This window comes from Drosophila erecta, unplaced genomic scaffold (assembly GCF_003286155.1).
Source record: "Drosophila erecta strain 14021-0224.00,06,07 unplaced genomic scaffold, DereRS2 tig00000021-arrow-pilon, whole genome shotgun sequence".
Classification (NCBI taxonomy): domain Eukaryota; kingdom Metazoa; phylum Arthropoda; class Insecta; order Diptera; family Drosophilidae; genus Drosophila; species Drosophila erecta.
This window is the reverse complement of record NW_020825198.1, coordinates 7,627,235-7,645,536: the sequence shown is the minus strand read 5'-3', so window position 1 is coordinate 7,645,536 and position 18,302 is coordinate 7,627,235. Positions and strand designations below refer to the sequence as shown.

The following is an 18,302-nucleotide window of genomic DNA, read 5'->3' as shown; positions in this document are numbered from 1 at the left end:
TACTCGTACATATGTGGCGTATGGCTACTGTGCAAAATTGACTATTCACCGAATTGATATTTCAAGAACGCTCTCGAACCGCCGCACACAAAAACAGCTCTTTGAGTTTTCCCCCCACTGAGATTTGATTTGTATATTTATATTTTAAACATTTTTGTTTGCCTGACTTTTTTGCCCCATCATGGCCAATCCAAGATGTGAAGTGAATATTTGTTCATTTGTGCCTGGTCATGGCCCCACGCACAGTTTGCCACAATTTTACTTTCATTTCTAATTATCGTATGATAATGTTTCGCAAGTGATCAAGATCGAGATCTCTAGGAAATCCAAAAAATACTGCTGTCTATTTTCAAGAGAAAGTATGGGTACTTAGGTAAACCACAAGTATTTAATTTTAGAGAACTACTTAATTTGCTGTAAATCATTTTTATGACCTCGAAATCCGCTAACTAATGTCTCTGACATCGAAAAGAGTTGCTCGACTCGTAGAACATTGAAAGCGTTTCATTTAGTTGTTAGTGAGTCTTTTCTTGCTCCGTTTTAGTTTTTATGCGCAAAGTTCAAACTACTTAAGACAATTATTTCCGGCACTTTTTCTTTAGCTTTGCCATAAAAACTGGCACAGAATTGTTGTGTTGTTTGCCGTATTCCTGTTCTGGCAATTTGCCTGTCGCTTTGACTGAACTCGACCGAACCTGAAACTGAACTCGAATTTCACAGCAAATCGCTGTATAATTCCAATTATAAACAATTACCTGGAGTGAACCCAAGACGCCCCGAGTCAAAGTTAGTTTTTTTATTTTTTTCGTATTTGTAGATTTTTTCTCGTTCTGTCCTACTAACCTGAAACGAAAAAGAGAGAAATTGTTTGGGTAAAGTAAAGTTTTTAGCACTTATATGCGAAAATCAGCAAGAGTTTCGTTTCGGGGTGGCAAAATCAGAGTGTGACTCACTGGGCGTATGAGCGATTTCGTATCAATCCGGTTCAACGACACCCATGTGGGCCACCACCGAGTGCAGCCAGCATTAAATGTTAATATATTAATGATTTGCAATAACCACCGCAACCAGACTTTTCTCGGCCCGCATTGTGGACATTGGCCAACTTAGGCGACAATTGGTCGCTTTTAATTGCCAAGTCGAGTTGCAGCGATTCCAAACCATTCCCATCCGGTTCACTCGGCACCCTAATGCGCTGGCAGATCTCGCATTCAGGCACAGGAAAAAATATTCTTGCACTTAATATGGAAAGAAACAGTATTTTCAGAACCAATTTACAAAATGTTGAATAGAAGATTTACTTTCGTACTTTGGTACAAATTTTTTGATACATTTGATAGCTTTTTTTTTTTTAATAAAATTCACAAATTTGTCCCAGTGCAACTCATAGCGGAGAGGCAATTCATTAACGCTCCACATGCGAAAGAAACGCTGCAAGTCCGTCTCGGACTCTGGCTCAAAGAAAAAGTTGCTGTGCCAGTTTTGGGTTTTGTGCAACAGTTGCAGCTCGCAGGCTGCGACTTCAACGGCCAACCGAGTCATGATTGTCTATCCGTCCGTCCGCCTGTCCGTATGTCCGTCCGTCCATTTAGCTGGACCGGCGTTGGTTTAATTATTTAATTTTGCGCTCATTTGCATGGGGCAAGCCAGCCCAGTCTCCGCGCCTTTCGCAAGTGATTTGCATCCGAGAGCATTTTTGTGTTTGTGTATTTGGATCCGTGCAACGTAGCGCGTTCCTACGAAAACACCCATACACCCACGCCCCAAAGCGATCTATGACCAGTGCCAAGCCAAGTGGAAATGGAAACTCTGGCTACATTCGAAACCGAAATGAAATGAAACTGAGCCTCGAGCAAAAGGTGCCCCCTGAAGGCCTCGCTTAAATTTGGCAGTGTTGCACGTTTAATCTGGCGGTTACAACACAAGGGAACAGCAACGCGCATTCAAATATGCAGTATAGTATTGATTTCTTTAATTAAAATTTATAGTAGTTGAAAATAAATACAAAAGCGAAACATTTCTTTACCTTTTATAACTGTAATACATATTTACTTTAGGTTTTTTGCCTAATTTTTTGAGAATTGAATTTCCACTTTTCTACACATAGCTGTATATGAAGCCACTTTAGTAAAAGCCACAGGGCGGCCCTCCTAAAAGCAGAGTAAATGTGAACAAAACGCTAAAATTATCCTCCATTAAGCTAAATTCACTTTAAATTTTGTAAACATTTCCCCGTAACAAAATTCATTGTAAAAACATTTGGCCTGCCTTGGCAACCAGTGCAATTTAACAGCCACTGCAGCCCTCGGCCCAATATGTAAATTTTTCTATAAAAGCGAAACCAAAACAGAGACAACAAAAATGTTAGCCCCGAAATAAATTCAAATTTTTTATGAATCAGGGAAAGATGTGAGTATGTGGGCGGGGCAGCAGAGTGCGTGACTGAATGGCTGACTTGGACAAAGTTAAAGTGAGCCATAGAAAAAGACCACTTCAAAGTGGATTGTGCACTGGAAGAACATGAATGTTAACTCAGAGTTTATAAGAGCAGCAGCATTTACAGAGGTTTTCCATGGGTATTCAAATAGTAAAAATGATTTTTTGAGTTAAGATCCCAATAAACATAATGTGTGACCTATTAATTACAATTTTATCTTAAATAATATAATAATATATATAATACCATTTAAGTTGTCTTTTTTTTTACCGTGCACATTGCAAGGTCCGAACGAAACATTTGATTGCATTTTAAAGCGCCGTATAAAAATGGTATATTTAATGTAGTTTTTCTCAAAGTGACATTGCCCACGTTTGATGATGCTGCTCCTATGGATGTTGTGGATATTTCTTTGGCTGGTCATCACCGAAGCCTGCAGAATGTCTTTCAATATTTTATGCGTGGGCGGAGTGGGGGAAGGTAAGAAGAAGTCGACGACACACTGACACACACAAGCTGCTGAAAAATTAATGAAAATGTCGTACCAAATTGAAAACAATCAAGGCCCAAGCGGATAGAGAGAGATGGCTACCACTGGCCGCCACTGGCTTGAAAGAGATGGGGCATAGGGGAATAGAAAGAGAGGGGAGATAGAAAATGCAGTTGACCAAATATGCGCAAATATTGTGGTTCGAAAAGAGCAACAGCAAGGCAAAAGCCGGTAAAGGCAGAAATAAAGCGTGGCAACAAGATGATACTAAATACGATGGCGATGATGATGATGATGGCGATGAAGAAGCCTCTCTGGCTAAAAAACAAAAATAAAAAAAATAAAAAGAAAGACGAGGCAAAACAAGAAGAAGACGAAACACAAACAAGCAACTTGAAAACTTGATGTAGGTCAAATATTTTTTTCTTGCGGCTTCCAGTCAACGCCTGCTAAAAAGTGGTAGAAATAGGGGCTTTGCGGGGTATCTGAAAATGGAAGAGGCTACCCGGGAACTCGTCTTAAATGTCTGCCTTTGCATGTGTTCGTGTGTGTGTGTGTGAGCGTGTTACTTTCGGTTTATAGGCCAATGCAAGATGGCAAGTTTATGAAGCATATGCGGAAGCAGAACGCAGAAAAGGAGGTGGGCATGTTTGAAAGTCTGAGGTGGGGTATTACGGGCCTTATAAAGTTGCACCCTCTCACCATCGAACAAGTATATGGCCCGGGGTTATGATGAAGTTTCCGACATTGATGAGGCTGCCGGAGCGGAGCTGCTGCCACAATAACCAAAGGAGTCTGACAGCTGGCCCAGCTCGGGTTGCTCCTTCTGAGCGTTCTTAATTGCCGGGGCAAACGCACAAAAACGAAACAAATAATAACCCACCGGGAGAAACAAAAAGTTGGTCAATAACCAAGTCCCAAACGAAACTTCCGTCAAGTTGTTGCAGTCTTTTTAACTGGTTGTGGCAACAAAAAATATTCTCCAACCGCAAGCTATTTTTAATAACACCATAAGTGGTTTTAAGTTATGGCTTCTCGGTTCTCACTATATGCAATTCATATCGCATTGAATTGCAGTCGGTAATGACAACTCAAGACGCCTTTTTCAATTTCGGAAATTCAACTTTTATTGAATAATAAATATAACTTTAAAATGCTCATTTATTGGTAAAAATAACTAAAAGCACTTTAAACTGCATTGATTAATGTCTAGAATATATGTGCGCAATCTAAAATATTTTTAAAGAACGGAGTAGTTAACGTAGTTTCAAAGCATGTAATTTTACATTTTTTTTTAGTTATATTACAAAACCACCACTTAATATACAGTATTAAAATAATATTGGATGACCTTTGAATTAGTTCAATGGATAATTTGAATTGAAGTACTATTTAGGTGATATTTTATTACATCAGGGATCAAAAGGCGTTTTTCTCGCTCTGCAGCCAGCCAAAGAAAAGCTGCTGTCAAAGTTCTTGGCATCTGGCATTGTGGGGAAGCGGATAGGTTGAAAACATATTTACCCGCAAAATGCAGCCGTGAGCAGATGAAAAACCCCTACCAACTGCCAAACCCACTAAACTCCTGCCAAATTGGACCATGAACGTGATCAATTATTGGCCATTGTTGCGCATTTTTTCTTGTGTGCGGCTCGAAATCAATAACACAACAAAAGCCAAGTCAAGCGGCCAAGCGGCCAAGCGGCTCAAGAGTCAAGGCTGAAATCGAACTTAACTCGAATCGAGTTGCGTTTCGTATTTGTCTTTATCAGAGACCACTGTGAACTAAGCTTAAATAATAACTGTCCAGAGAGCGCAACAAAGCACAATTATGAGCGTAGCCAAAAGGCTAGAAATGCATACAAAATCACATTAAATATCAATGTCAGTCAGTTAATTGTGACTCGACCCAATCGATTGTAAAGATGTTTGTGGCTATAAAAAGATGATGGCGTCGCCTCGTTGACTTGTGGGTATTACCTTCTCTATAAGTCGGGTCTGCCGACCCCAGGGGCAATTAGAGGAGAGGTGTTAGTGTTATGTGGCCAATGTGCCGTGGCCGAATTTAGATCGCCTCAGTTTTTTACTTGGTTCAGTGAGCTGGCACTTTTTTTGTCAATATAATGAAATACTTGAAAAATGAGCCGTTTTTTAGATTCCGTTTTTTTCACTCATTGTTCAGTTTGTCTTACAAGTGGCTTCCGCTTTTTAAGTTCGCTTGTTCAGCTATTCAATTACGTTGGCAGACTTATTGTATCGACGGCTTTTCTGTTTTTCGGCTGACCTCTGCTGTTATTTTTTCCTATTTATAGTTTGGCAAAAAAAATACATCGATCGTTCACGTAAGCATTAGTTAAATATCGAATCTAAGATAGTGACAAAAAAAAAACAGTTGGCAAATAATAGGATAAAGAGTGCTTACCCAAGCATTGGGAATAAAGAAAATCATAAATGCTGTTTTTTTTCAGAGATGAGAAAGATGCATAAAAAGGCTATAATGCGCTCATTACATAAGAAAGTGTTGGTAAAATGTTGGAAATTAACATTTATACCTTAAATTTATTTAAATGTACCATTTGATTTTAGTGAAGTCACGCTGTTTTTCCCGGGAACTGCCAAAAGAACACAATGGCAGATAGTTTTGCATTCCCACCGAAAGAAAATTAACCCAATAGAAAGTCGAAGCCCTGAATAAGCCTCTTTCAAATTAACCATAATTAATTTTTTAACCATCTGCAGTTAAAGGCCGCTGAAATAGCTGGACTTTCCGCTCTCTACCGCAATTGAATTAATTCAATGTGAATTTGAGGAAGAAACAACAACTAATTTCAGTTTACAACGCTTTAAGGAAATGGCAGACATCAAGCAAAATGCTGGGTCTTCTGGCCAAGTGAAGATACCGTTTTGGCCAGGAATTATCGGCTTTTGTGTGCTACTCCATTCTTTTCAATTTCGTTAATGGATTTGCTTTTGTTTCGGTCCGAGCTGTGAAATGTTTTAGACAAAGTCGTAAAACTAATAATGGCAATATAGTATGTATGCAGGTACTTGGGATCGGGTATTTGGGTAGCTCAAATTAATTTGATGTGAGCAGAGCTTTCAGTGATTGCAGTAACCGGGCTAATTGGTGGCCTGTTTTTCCGTTTTTCTTTTATTCCTAATTTAGTAGCTCGCTTTATATCTTTTTCCCTTTTGACTAATGGTGACCAGGCCCAGCATGTGTGCCGCCAATGATATATAATTAGCCAAGGCAAAAAGGCAAATTGGCTGACCAATGTCTGGGCCAGAGTTTAAAGCCGCAAATGCCCAAAAGCAAAGTAGACTCCCCACCCCTCTTCCGCCGACATGGTGTTTTTACAAATTGCAGACTAATTTGGTAAGGGGCCCTACGAAAAGGCCAACACTTGCTGTAACTTATGGCCCTCTCTTTGGTCGGTATAAAATTTGTATGTAAGTGTACATCTGTATGTTGCACATTTCCTTTTGAAAAGTTATTAGCGTGTTGAGCGCCATTTTTCTTGCTTTTCTTTTTGATTTAACATTTTTTATTTCCATCCTGCACACATACACATTTTCATTAAAAGACATAAATTGTGCAGAAAAATGCTCCTCCTCTGCTGGCGGCTAAAGAATGTCTGCAGCTGTAGATGTATCTGTATCTATGGCTACAGCTATACATATGTATGTATATACTCGTATATAGCTTTGGATCTGGATCTGAATCAGAGTCTGTTCGGGGTCTGTCTGAGTGGGCGGTGGCAGAAGGAGTAGATCTATGTGTGCATGTCGAGTGCTTTATTTTTCAGCCTTTGCGCATTTTATTTACGGTTTTTTATTTTTTCTCCCAGCATTTTGAATGAATGAAAGTTGCACGAGTGCAGCGAATAAATGAATGAATGAATAAGCGACCGAGCAACTGAACGAGTGAGTGGGTGGCAGCTACAAGAATGTTACAAATGGTTCAACAAAACGCTGTACATTAAAATATTTGGCTGGGAGGGGGCGTACACCACTGCGTATGCTCAACATTTGCAATTCGTTGCATTACTTAGAAAGGAAATTAGTCAAATGCCGGCGACAAATTGAATAGCTAAAAACAAACCACGCCGTAATGGAATACAAATACCGTTTAAAAAGTCGACGGAAGAACATTTCAGTTGGAGGGATGAGAAAAAAGAGACCTCTGCACCTGTTCACAGCGGAAATGGAAGACTTTGAAATGCTCAAGGGCCGCAAAAAAAAAGGTGAAGTAAAATACTTGCGGGATATTATATTAAACACTCAGACAGGCCAGGAAAAAAGGCAAAGAAACTATGTGTATTCGTGGATTTAGGTAGGATTAACAGCAGATGGTGAAGTACAAATATCGGCTGACAAAAGGGAAACTTGATACAGGTATTTAAAAATATTAGGCTGCACCACTAAGGCTTGAACTTAAAGTAAAAGAAAGATAAAGAAGATAACACTTCTCACAAATATGGATTTTAAGATTTTAAGTTTAGTTTCTTCTTCTGCAAAGCGTAATGTGAAAATTCAAGTACTTTTCTTTTAGCTATTACCTCAATTGCCTTAATGCTTAAACCCAGCTGTAGGTAACCACTAAATCTAGTGATTCTAGCACTTAAATCCACTCTTTCTCCATTTCACCGCCGATTAAAGAATTCTAACAAGCCCGCGCCCACTTAAGGTTAGGATTTTCACTTTTTCCCCAGTTTCGCTTTTCTTTGGCCATTAAGCTTCGACGTTGGTAAACAAAAAAGCGAAAGATAGCAACAGAGTGTGTCCGACAATTTTTGCCCATTTTGCTGATGTGACGTCGTAAACTTTCATGTGCCGCCTTCGCTGCCAACTTTTTGGTCGTGATCTTTCACTCACTCACTTTTTCCACTGTCTCTTCAATCTAACTCGAAAAACACACACGCCGAGGCATTCAAATTAGTTGTGGGCGCTGTTCCATTGTTGTGTACCATTTGGTTGTACCATTTTTGGATCCGTTGTAATTTCAGGCAACACACGTTCGTGAGGCCCAAAACCAAACCCAACTGACCACGCCCACCTGCCAGGAGGGACACGCATAAATCTCGCCACTATGTCAATCGCATCAAAGTCACGTAATCTATGCGACATTTTCACTGAATCGTTAAAATTGGAAAAAGCGCTACGGAGGTGCACTTAATTTGGCACAGAAAAAAATTTAAATTGGTTTAAAAAGGGATAATTATCATATAATTTTATCGACTTTAACAATTAAACTCAAACATCAGTAACGTTTTATTAAGCAAAAATGCTATTTCCTAAATAAGTAGTTAAAAGATGTCAAACACATTTTTTCAAGGGCACTTAGATCGACAAGCCTGCAGGCTCATCATGCATTATTCGAGTGGCATTCGGCAAATGCAGTTAGATGCACAGTTGTTTAGTAAATTGTTTTTGAATCTGTTTGTCCAAGTCTGTCAGTGGCCCATCAGCTGGCCAACACTTCACGGCCAGTCAACACGATGATTAATGTCAAAGTCACCGACATGGCGAGCAAAAATAGTAATTACATTTTTTCGTTAAATCCGATCATTATGTAAAAACGAATTGGGTTCTGCCAACGCGTGAAGGTTTCATCAAATATTTTCACACGAAAATGTTTTGTAAAGCTTTTTGCTTAACCCCGGCTACCAAAAAAAATATATTAATCAACGTTGGCAAACTGAAACACAATGCGCAGAAAAAGTGGTTAACATGCCCGTGAACTCTCACACGTGTTTAAACATGGAAGATGTTGCACTTATTTTCCCTTTTATTTTGTTGCAATCTCTCGCCATCTATTGTAGTTTCAGGAAAGGGAAAATTGTGCGACTTTGTAGGTATCTCCACATTAAATGCATCTTATGTGCACGCGATTTTGGCACTATATTATACTCCTTGGTATCATGTTTCAGGGTCAAAACGCTTTTCATTACCGCTGAAAACACACCCATGCGCACATTAACTCCATGGCAGTTGTTTAATTATTGATACATATCTGGAGATATAGCATACACTGGAAAGTGAAATTATAAAGATATTAGTAAAGTAATTGATAGGATTTGTAAAGCGTGAGTAAATGATTTACGTAAATTTCTCAGGGCTTTTGTTAGAATTGCAAATATCATTTCTACCAGCATAATATATTAAGGTGTCATCATTTGTTCCAGTGCCGTGTGTGCTTCAGTCGGTCTCATTAGTTTCCTTTTGACGGCTTTAAGAATGGCCCAAAATGATTTGTGCGAGGCCGCGACAGCAACACTTTCCATTCACGCCCGCGCCTTTCGCTTTTCATTCGCAAACAGTTCTCCAGTTGTGCGAAACTGGAAATTAAAAACACTTAATGTGCACTTCCGGCACGAGGCGGGGGAAAACAGATGAAAATTCCGGAGATACTATGTTCGAGATGCCGGAGTTGCTGCACCAACTTATCGGTGCCATCAGCAACAGCAACAGCAACATGTTCAGCGGCAACATCGGCGGCCAACAACATTTTACGTTAATATGTTTGTTTGTTTGTCTTTTGTTTCTGGCTCGAACCCTTTTTTGGCACGTTTTGTCTTCTGCCTTTGTTGCCTGTGTGTCGTCTTGCTTTTTGTGTGTGTGTTTTTTTTACCACTCCACTCTGCTCTTTCGCTAAATGTTGTTTACTTATTGTCATTGTCGGTGCTGTTGCCATTTTTCCTTTGTTTTTCCCAACATTGTTGGTGCCGATGCTTAACATTCACCTACTTTTCACCTTGTTAGCCACGTTTGAAGCAGCAGCAGCAGTAGCAGTAGTGGCTGTAGAAAAAGCAGCAAATTCTGCGCTTGGCCCTGGCATCATCATCAAAGCCAACGGCGGAGGCTTCAAATGAAATTAGAAGTTGACGCAGTGCAAAAGTAGAAAAAGCACCTAAAGCACCAAAAGGCGGCCAAAACAATAAGGTACAACGGCACGATAGGGGCTGAAACAAAAAGCCAACAATGCAAACTGCACAGCGAACCAAAGCCAAGGAACGAAACGATTTCAGAAGACGATGGCCTGCACTATAACAAAAAGAACTAGGCAGTTTTTAGGCGCAAAGGTAAAAAGGAAATATAACATCAGCTCCACTATGTATTAGTTATTATCGATATAGATCTAAAATATTGAATATTGAATTAAGATATATCCCTGTAAAAGATAAGTTTGTGGAACTAGAATAACTAATGCTACCGTTGGTTTTCCCCCAGTGTAAATCCACTCTCCTCGGCGGCGAGAAGATGAAAACTGAGCTCTAAGTAGAAAGTTAATTAGGCTTAAATGTGCGAGAAGTCGGCGTTGACGACGGCATTGAGTAGGAAACACAACAAATACAACAAGAATAATGGTAACAATAGCCAGGGAGAAGATGAAGCAGAAAAGCCAATTAAAAATTCTTACGCTTTTGCCTTAATTTTTCCGCCAGCTTCGCAATGGCTAATAATAATTTCAAGCCAAAAACTGAATCGCTGTACGGCATCAGCTGCTTGTTAATTAATTTTTATGCATTTCTACAAATGTTCAATTCGAAAAAGTTTTGCGATACGGACTTGGCGTTTTTGTTAGCGTGCAGCGAAGCGAGCCAATCAATGGCCAAGCGAAACTTTCGTTTTGACTGAATTTCACTTGGTTGGCCCAAAGGCGCCCACAGAAAATCGCCCACAAATCATTGGCGGACCCGCCGCCAACTTGGTTGACATTAATTGGACCCATTAAACGGTGTTCGCTAATAAGTTGGCATCAACTAAGTTCCGGAAGTGGCGCTCTTGCTCTTCAGTTCCGGCCTTTGTTGTGTTCTTCTCGGCCTTGTTCGTCGAATGGGAACGATTAGCCCTCAGACAACTTACGGCAAATCGAATTGGACTAGATTGCGTATTTCTGTGTGTTTGCGGCCCTAACGACCTACCAATATGTGCCACAAAGCCCTTCGAGCAGGATTCCCAATTTTCAACAGATTGAAACTTTTTCAGTTCTATGGTTTCAGTCCTGAGTTAAAAAAAACTGCAAACAAATATCAATTTCACCTTTTTAGGAATTGCAAAATATTTTTGACCGTAGAGACGATGTTTATGAACACGAACTTCAAAGATTAAGCTGGTGAAATCATTTAGTATCATAATTAATATTTAATGATTTAGAGCCTAGGTGTTAAAATGAAGTCAATAAACTAAGAACAAAGCGAAAGCACACTAATTGAATTATGAATATATAATTAGCGGTTGCGTAATGGTGAATTTTGCGTTTTTGTGAATCCCATATACATATGTATGCAACCCAGCCAAATATTTGCAAATTCCTTTCAAAATAGTTAATGAATACACTTTGTAAGTCAATTTTTCTTTGCCTGTTTTCCGTAGCTTATGCTTAGTACATATATCTATTGAAAATCGAAGCTGTCCGCTCCACATCCGCTGCCATCTCGATGACTTTATCGAGCGGCCCATTCTGAACTCGAAAAGGGGACGTATTAACGTGGCCTTAAGGTCGTACCATCAACGCGGCCAACGGCAGCAACTAATTTAGGGCTTAACTCTAATCAACGTTCAGCAGCCCGGCCGACTGAAATCTCATGGATGCGTGTGCCTGCATTTGAACGCGAGTGTGTGTACCTGTGTTGGCCATAATTGAATGGAGTGCTGCGGGGAGGTGGGTGTTCCAGAAGGGGTAATCCACTGGGCAATGCAGCCACAAAAGGGTCTCCACTTCAGCAACTTTCTGCATGTGCCAGTCAATTTGCATTTTGAGGAGCGGAGAGCCAGAGAATCTGGCAACTGTTGCATAATTAAAATTGGAAAATTAATTTCATAATTTTGGCCAGCGCTTTCATTATTAACAATTGTCCCGAAAAACACAAAAGCTCCTTCTGCTGACCGACATTTTCTCTCTGTTTTTTTTTTTTTCTGTTTTTCAGTTTTCCATACTCAGTTTTCAGTTTTCAGTTCGCCCGATTCTGGCATCTCGATTCGCTTTTGTTTCAGGTTTCGAGTTCCTGTTCTGGCCGTTTGGCTGGTTCCATTTATTATTTATGTGCATTTTGATGTGGAAAATATTCCTTTTTCGTCGTTTTGTTTGCCTCGTTGTAGCTACGTTTTTATATATTTTGTTGTTACATGAAGTTTTGCCAGTTGGAAATTTGTCGCCACCCGGAAAAGTTTTGAGGGAGATATGTATATATTTTGCGTATTGTCATTTGGATAACATTGTAATGCAGTTGGACTGGAATAGTTTTTTGTACAGTTCGAGAGCTGGAAAAGCTGCAGAGCAATTTCCACTTTACACTCTTGGCCATGTGGGTTAATTAGCACTGGCATTTCCTCAGCTAAAGGGAAATCACTTGGCAGTTACGTTTGAATCTGCAACATTACGGGGCCTTTGAGTTTCCGCCTTGGCAACTACATATGTATACTACATATACATATGTGGCTGTATAGTTCCGATTAACCCCGGCTTGGAATCTACAGTTCCGATTTAACCCGGGCTTAATGAGGCCGCAGATGCAGAGTTGGCCAAAAGAAATCGCTGATGTAATGCCACGCACATTTGCCACAAGGCAATGCCCCTACCACAGGCTAACTGCCCATTGTGTGTAAATTTGTTACCATTTTTTCTTCTGTTTTTCGTTGTATCTCTTTTTTCTACGCTACCTCGTATTGCACATAAAGGTAATTTCTAATTTGCTGGTGTTTTATTGTTTTTCTGCCGGCTCATTTTATGGCGCCGACTTATGCAACACCTCTAAGTCAGCGACGCATGCGCTCGAATTACACACATGGATATGGACACTAAACGCAGGGCTTTGCCTCCATATCGACCATAAAAGCATAACGGCGTTCATTAATCATGCTGGTCACGTCGACCCAAGAAAAAAGAACTGAAATCTTACACTAACACAAAATGTTTAAGAGCGAGAATGTGATCTAGTAAACGACGAACTAATTGTGAATAGTTAAAGAGGTTTGGAGACCACATACAAAAACCTTGAAAACGCAGTGAATCTGATTTTTTACGAAATTATTCTATTTCGGGAAATTAAGTGGTTTCCCATTGTCATACTTAATTGTACAATACAGTTCTATAAAGAACTGTCCTAATACCCAATACTTTTCGCAATTTAGCTATAAAATCCGGGCCTTACTACAAATAAGACTATGTTAACCCTAATAGTATTTACACTTATTGTATTATAGTCTTGTTTACTTAAGTTTCCTCCAAAGTTGTCTTGGGCGTAGATTTTTCGCTAACTGCAGCGAAGCTAGGGGGAACCTTGTATGGCAGCAAAAGAACAGTAGCATCGACAACTGTTGCCAATTAGCGGCAACATGCAAAGCGCATTTGCATTGAACCTGGAGCTCTCTATTTTGCGATTCTGCCTGCTGGCGATGACACCGGTGCACCGATGGCACCAACAACCGACCTGGAAAACGTAATCAGTTCAAGCCGCGGCACGGGATTAGGTTCACTGAAAGGACCAGGTACAGGTATCCTAATTGAGCTCTTCAGATATAATGTGCAGCAATAAATTCAGGATTTTTGCATACCTGGGAAGTCGGGGAAACGCGAGGAAACCCACATTAGAAGCACGTACCTGAGGGGTTTAAAAGTCACCCGCACACGCACTGATTGCATCATTTGCCCGCAAACCAGTGACGAGAACGTTTCGATTTGCATAGAAGATACAAGAAGTAAAATGTCAGACTGTTCCAGCAGCAACTCCGGTGCCAACTCCCAGAGGAGGGAGAAATCCGTGAGCTATGCCCTCTACCTCCACCGAAGGGAGTTGGGGCGTCCCAAGCGCAGGTTGATGCGAATCGCCAGCACCAAGCTGCAGCTGACAAACGAGCTCATCCAGCTGCAGCAGCGTCGCCAATGGGAGACGGCCTTTGACCTAGAGTTCGACGCGGAGGCCAGTTCCCAGCAGAGGAGTGCCCTCGATAGGGAACGGGAGTATCGGGACAGATTGCGAACCAATATGCAGCGGCAACTCGAGAAGCAGCAGAAACGCAAGCGAAAGTATCTCCAGGAAATCGGCAGCTGTAGTACTGCCAACTACCAGTAAAATGCGGAAGGCAATAATCAATTAATTAGTTGAGCACCATATTAAGTAATTTTAAGAGCATGATAACTCCTATTGACAAACTAGAAAATCAAGATTTTCAAGCTATAGGTCTAATCTTTCTGACTATTTTCTATACTCTTATTTACACTCAGCAATTCCTGCTTTGCATAAAACAAGGGAATCGAAAATCTATTTTGTGATATAATGAGACAGCTCATTAGTTTTACGGCATTACAAGTGCATACCATTATATGAATTATTATATAAATCTAGTATTAAAACAGAAGCTATAAAACGAACCAATCGTCAAAACTAATTTCGAAGTCGGCCAAAAGATTTGTGATTAGCTATCCATCGTTTATCTTCGCTCGTTTGCAGAATTGATTTTCCTTCTTTCTAGGCCACGGACTTTTAGCTGGTTTTAGCCAAGCCAAAAAGAGTATCATAAATCACGTAAAAAACTGCGTCTCTCTGTGTGACTTCCACAACTCAAGAGATGGGGGCTGAGACAAGCAAAAGTGTTTGACTTTTGACACTCCTTCCTAGGCGGTTAAGGTGGCAACGACTGTCAAGTGCAGGAAAAACTGAAACACTACACACAAATAACAACCTAATGGATACCTGATACTAAACAACATGTTTACTAGCAATTGCCAATCAAACGATAATTGAACTTCTTTAAAATAGAAATATATAAATGAGGCTTTTATTATCCACTTTGCTTGAAAATCAATTGATTGTAAAATACAATTACAGGTTTTTTTATAGTTTTACCTTGAACATATTTCTATTTTGTATCATCTATGTGTTGGATCTACAGAATATACCCCAATCCCGTCGACTACCTCGTGGAAAAGAAAAGCGCCAAGAACAGGCAAGGAAATGCAACAGAAGCCGCCCAAAGGTGAGCGCGCGGCAAGTTTTTTTCAATTTCCTGCTGCCATTACGGCGAGCGTCGCAGCTGTGCGCCGTCCCTCTTGCACACAGTTTTCCCCCTCTACTCAGAATTTTCCTGGCCATTGACGTTTTTCGCGCACGAAGGCTGCGTCTTCTTTTTAGTTTTCCTCTGGTCGCGGTTGTTGTCTTCGCTCTCGCTTCTCGCTTGATTTGTCACACAGTCCCAACGGGAAAATAAACCTGTCCCCGTGTACTATACTACACTCGCAGTGTCTCTGGGCCGTGGAAAACCGGTATGTGCGCTTTCTTTTTGCTCCCACTGTGCTGCCGAGTGGGGAAATGCATGGGGGCGGGGACAGCTCGGGGGCGGTATGCATTGCGTTTCATCTTAGCTCTCGTATTTAGTTGCAATTCCCTTACACACACTCGCAAGGAGCAGCCACACACAGAAAAATATGGTTCTAGCATTAATTCTATATTAAAAAAATGTGCTTAAAAAAGCGTTAAAACCTTAAAAACGTAAATTACGCTTGTCACAATATCCGAATATCCAGCCAAGCTCTTTGAAAAAATGGCTTATTAATAACAGAATTATTACCATTGAAACTGCATTCGTATTCAGAGCGCCATTAAAGCCTCATTAAGATTAAAATGAATACTTTTTATACGAAAATGTATTAATTAAAGCAAACCATTTTTTGTAGTTGATAACTTGGTTTCTGCGTGTACCAACCCTATTCCCCATCGCTGTTTACAATTCTAAGTGCAGTATCTCGGCGAGTTTCGCTCAGTTTTTTACAGGCATTTTCTTCGTTTTGTTTCTGCTTTTTTTTGTTGGCATGTCGGTTATTTATGCGCCTTGTTGTCCCAATTCTTGAAAAATACTACAACAAGCCTCGTGACTGCGTCTGTGTCTCTGACCATGCACTTTAGGATTTTTTTAGCAGCCTGCTATTTTTAATAAGCAGTGCTACAAAAGAGCTCCCCTTCTGTCGTTTTGTTTCACTTACCTCACTTTATCCGTTGGCCATTAAACGCTGCAACCTGGAAAAGAGGGCAAAAAGAAGTTTTTATTATTTAAGGCAAAATCAATATGAGAAATTCTGCTGACAGCGACCAGCTCGCTGCGTTCGTATGTGCATATAAAATTTTACAACAACCCAGGGGCGGGGACTGACATAAATTTAATACCTTTTCAAATTGTTTTTCATAACCCATTTTCCTATAAATGCGCTGCTGCACTCTGTTGGCCAGCAGATAAAGTGCATTTGTTTACTTTTCCTTTATTTCACGCTGCAGTAATTGTTTCAATAGCAATGCCGAAAAACAAATATGAACAATGCAAATACGAAACTAACTCGGCCGCTGGTTCTTTGCTGAATTTTATCTCTTCTCGGCCCACAGCATTTGAGCCACTGTTAATGCAAAAGAGCTTTGCTAATAAGCCTTTAAAAATATGGAAATTCCACTCATAATGAGGTTATGTATGCACTGATATAAACTCTTCTTTGGTTTAATACACAGGTTCGATTTATCATTATTAAATAATAATTTTAAGAAGATGGTATGCTTTGAGAAAAGAACTTTAAAGACTTTCTTAGTCCGAGTACCAAAATAAGTTTAGTTTAGTAGTTGTCATTTTCTTTCAGAATTCCCAGATTCTCTATTAAATTTGATCTCAGTTTAGGATTGTTAGCTTTCATTCCTTGGTGCAAAGCAAACCTCTTCACACCGTGCTGAATGTTATCATTAACCCCATAATGCCCCATTTATTCGCCAGTTCCGTGTACCCATGTCTTTATGTTCATTCAGCCGTGGGACAATGGGAAACTTTGGATTCTACCCATTTGAGTTTTCCCGATGATTTTTGCTACTGCTGTTGGTTTGTTTGCCTTTCCTGTTTTTTACTTTTCGTTCGGCACTTGGGCTTCTTCTTGTTGCATTGAATTCTGCGTGTCAGCAGCAGCTGTGTTGGCCACTAAACAAAGACCAATGTAACAACAACTGTAATAATAGCAACAATAATAGCAAGCAAAACAAAAAACACACTCCGGCTCAAACAAACAACATTGTACAAATAACAACACTTTTTATTGCTACCAAAAGAGAGATGGATGGAGTAGTTGCCAAAGCAGAAGAAGCAGTCCAGTGAAGGGGGGAAATTCATTGCGGAGGGGTGGGTGGAAAAGTGGGCGGTGGGTCTGCAAGGGGGACGGGGGCAGTGTGAGAGCCGTAAACACAAATAAACAATTGCAATTGTGTGGCGATGGTTGTAATTCTGTGAGCTGCTAAATCGTCTGTAAATACTTTTGTACAAGTTAACAGTTATAAATGGGCTTTTTATGACTTGTATGGGACAATATTTGTGAGCACACTACACAACACTGGACACAAGTTGAAGGGCGAGAGGGAAATGGTGTGGTGAAGGAGGTGGATTAATGGGCCGAAAGTCCCTGTCAAAGAGATAGATGTGTGTTTCGACCTGAAATATACCCAATAAGGAAATATAAACTTTAGTGTAGGTATAAAATGAAATTTTTGCAAACCCTGGCATCAAAGAACCAGAATTTATTTCCCCAACTCGAATAGATCCTGAGATACAACTGCCTTTCCAAAGCCAAGCAATGTACAAAACCTGTACTTTACAAGTTTATAGCCGATAATTCATGGGGAATCTTTGCTGATCCTAAGAGAGATAGAAATATTATGCCAATAACCACAACAAAAGTGGCATACCAATGATAGTAAGCCAAAGCCTCATGGATCGTATGATCCAAGTGTTTTATGAAGCCACATTATGAAGCATACGTACACTCTGCATATTACAGGCAATTGGGGATTTGTAGTCCAATGATAATGGCATTGAGCTGTTTTTGCTACTGCCACTGCCGCACTGCCTTCGCTCCACATTTTTCTTGTTGCAGGCATTCGGAATCGCTTAGAAAGTCACTTGAGGGATATGGCCAACAAATCGAGCTGCGAGTGAAGCCAAACACTTTACTTACGTCTGTTTGTCAGTCAAGTGAAATCGTATGCCGCCTTCTGCGTCTATGCCCCATGTCCACGTCCACGTCCATGTCCATGTCCATGTCCAACTTTGAGTCCAAAACCGAATCCGAGTGCGAATACGAATCCCAGTTCGAATCCAACTCGACGTGGATGTCTGCTCGTTGTCTGGCCAAGTGGCAAGTAGTTATTGTTACGATTTATGGCATACGCACAGCAGATGAACGGGGGAGAGTTGCTCCATCCGGGGGATTTCTATTTCTATTGATTTTTTGTACCACTGGAGCTGCTGCTACTGCTTCTGCTGCAGTGTGTTTTCTATTTGCTGCTGTTGATTTGCCACACGTCCATAATAATGCTAAGAAATGGAAATCATAAAAGTCAACAATCATCCACG

The 18,302-nt window shown here is 40.3% G+C and overlaps 2 protein-coding genes across 2 annotated transcripts in view; one reads left to right on the top strand and one right to left on the bottom strand.

Moving 5' to 3' along the window:
• LOC6544082 overlaps positions 1-18,302 on the bottom strand; it is a 110,364-nt gene that overhangs the window by 78,414 nt on the left and 13,648 nt on the right. The window contains exon 2 of the mRNA XM_001971903.3: positions 15,910-15,943. The gene's annotated coding sequence lies outside the window, so the exon portion shown is untranslated. The remainder of the gene's footprint in view (positions 1-15,909; positions 15,944-18,302) is intronic.
• On the top strand, positions 13,501-14,301 carry LOC6544080. The gene has a single exon (XM_001971901.2). It carries the CDS (start codon positions 13,634-13,636, stop codon positions 14,000-14,002), a length of 369 nt encoding a protein of 122 aa, XP_001971937.1. The 5' UTR covers positions 13,501-13,633; the 3' UTR covers positions 14,003-14,301.

What these genes read in the sequence shown, in the direction of transcription:
- LOC6544080 (XM_001971901.2), top strand. Translation starts at nt 13,634, where the DNA reads ATGTCAGACTGTTCCAGCAGCAACTCCGGTGCCAACTCCCAGAGGAGG.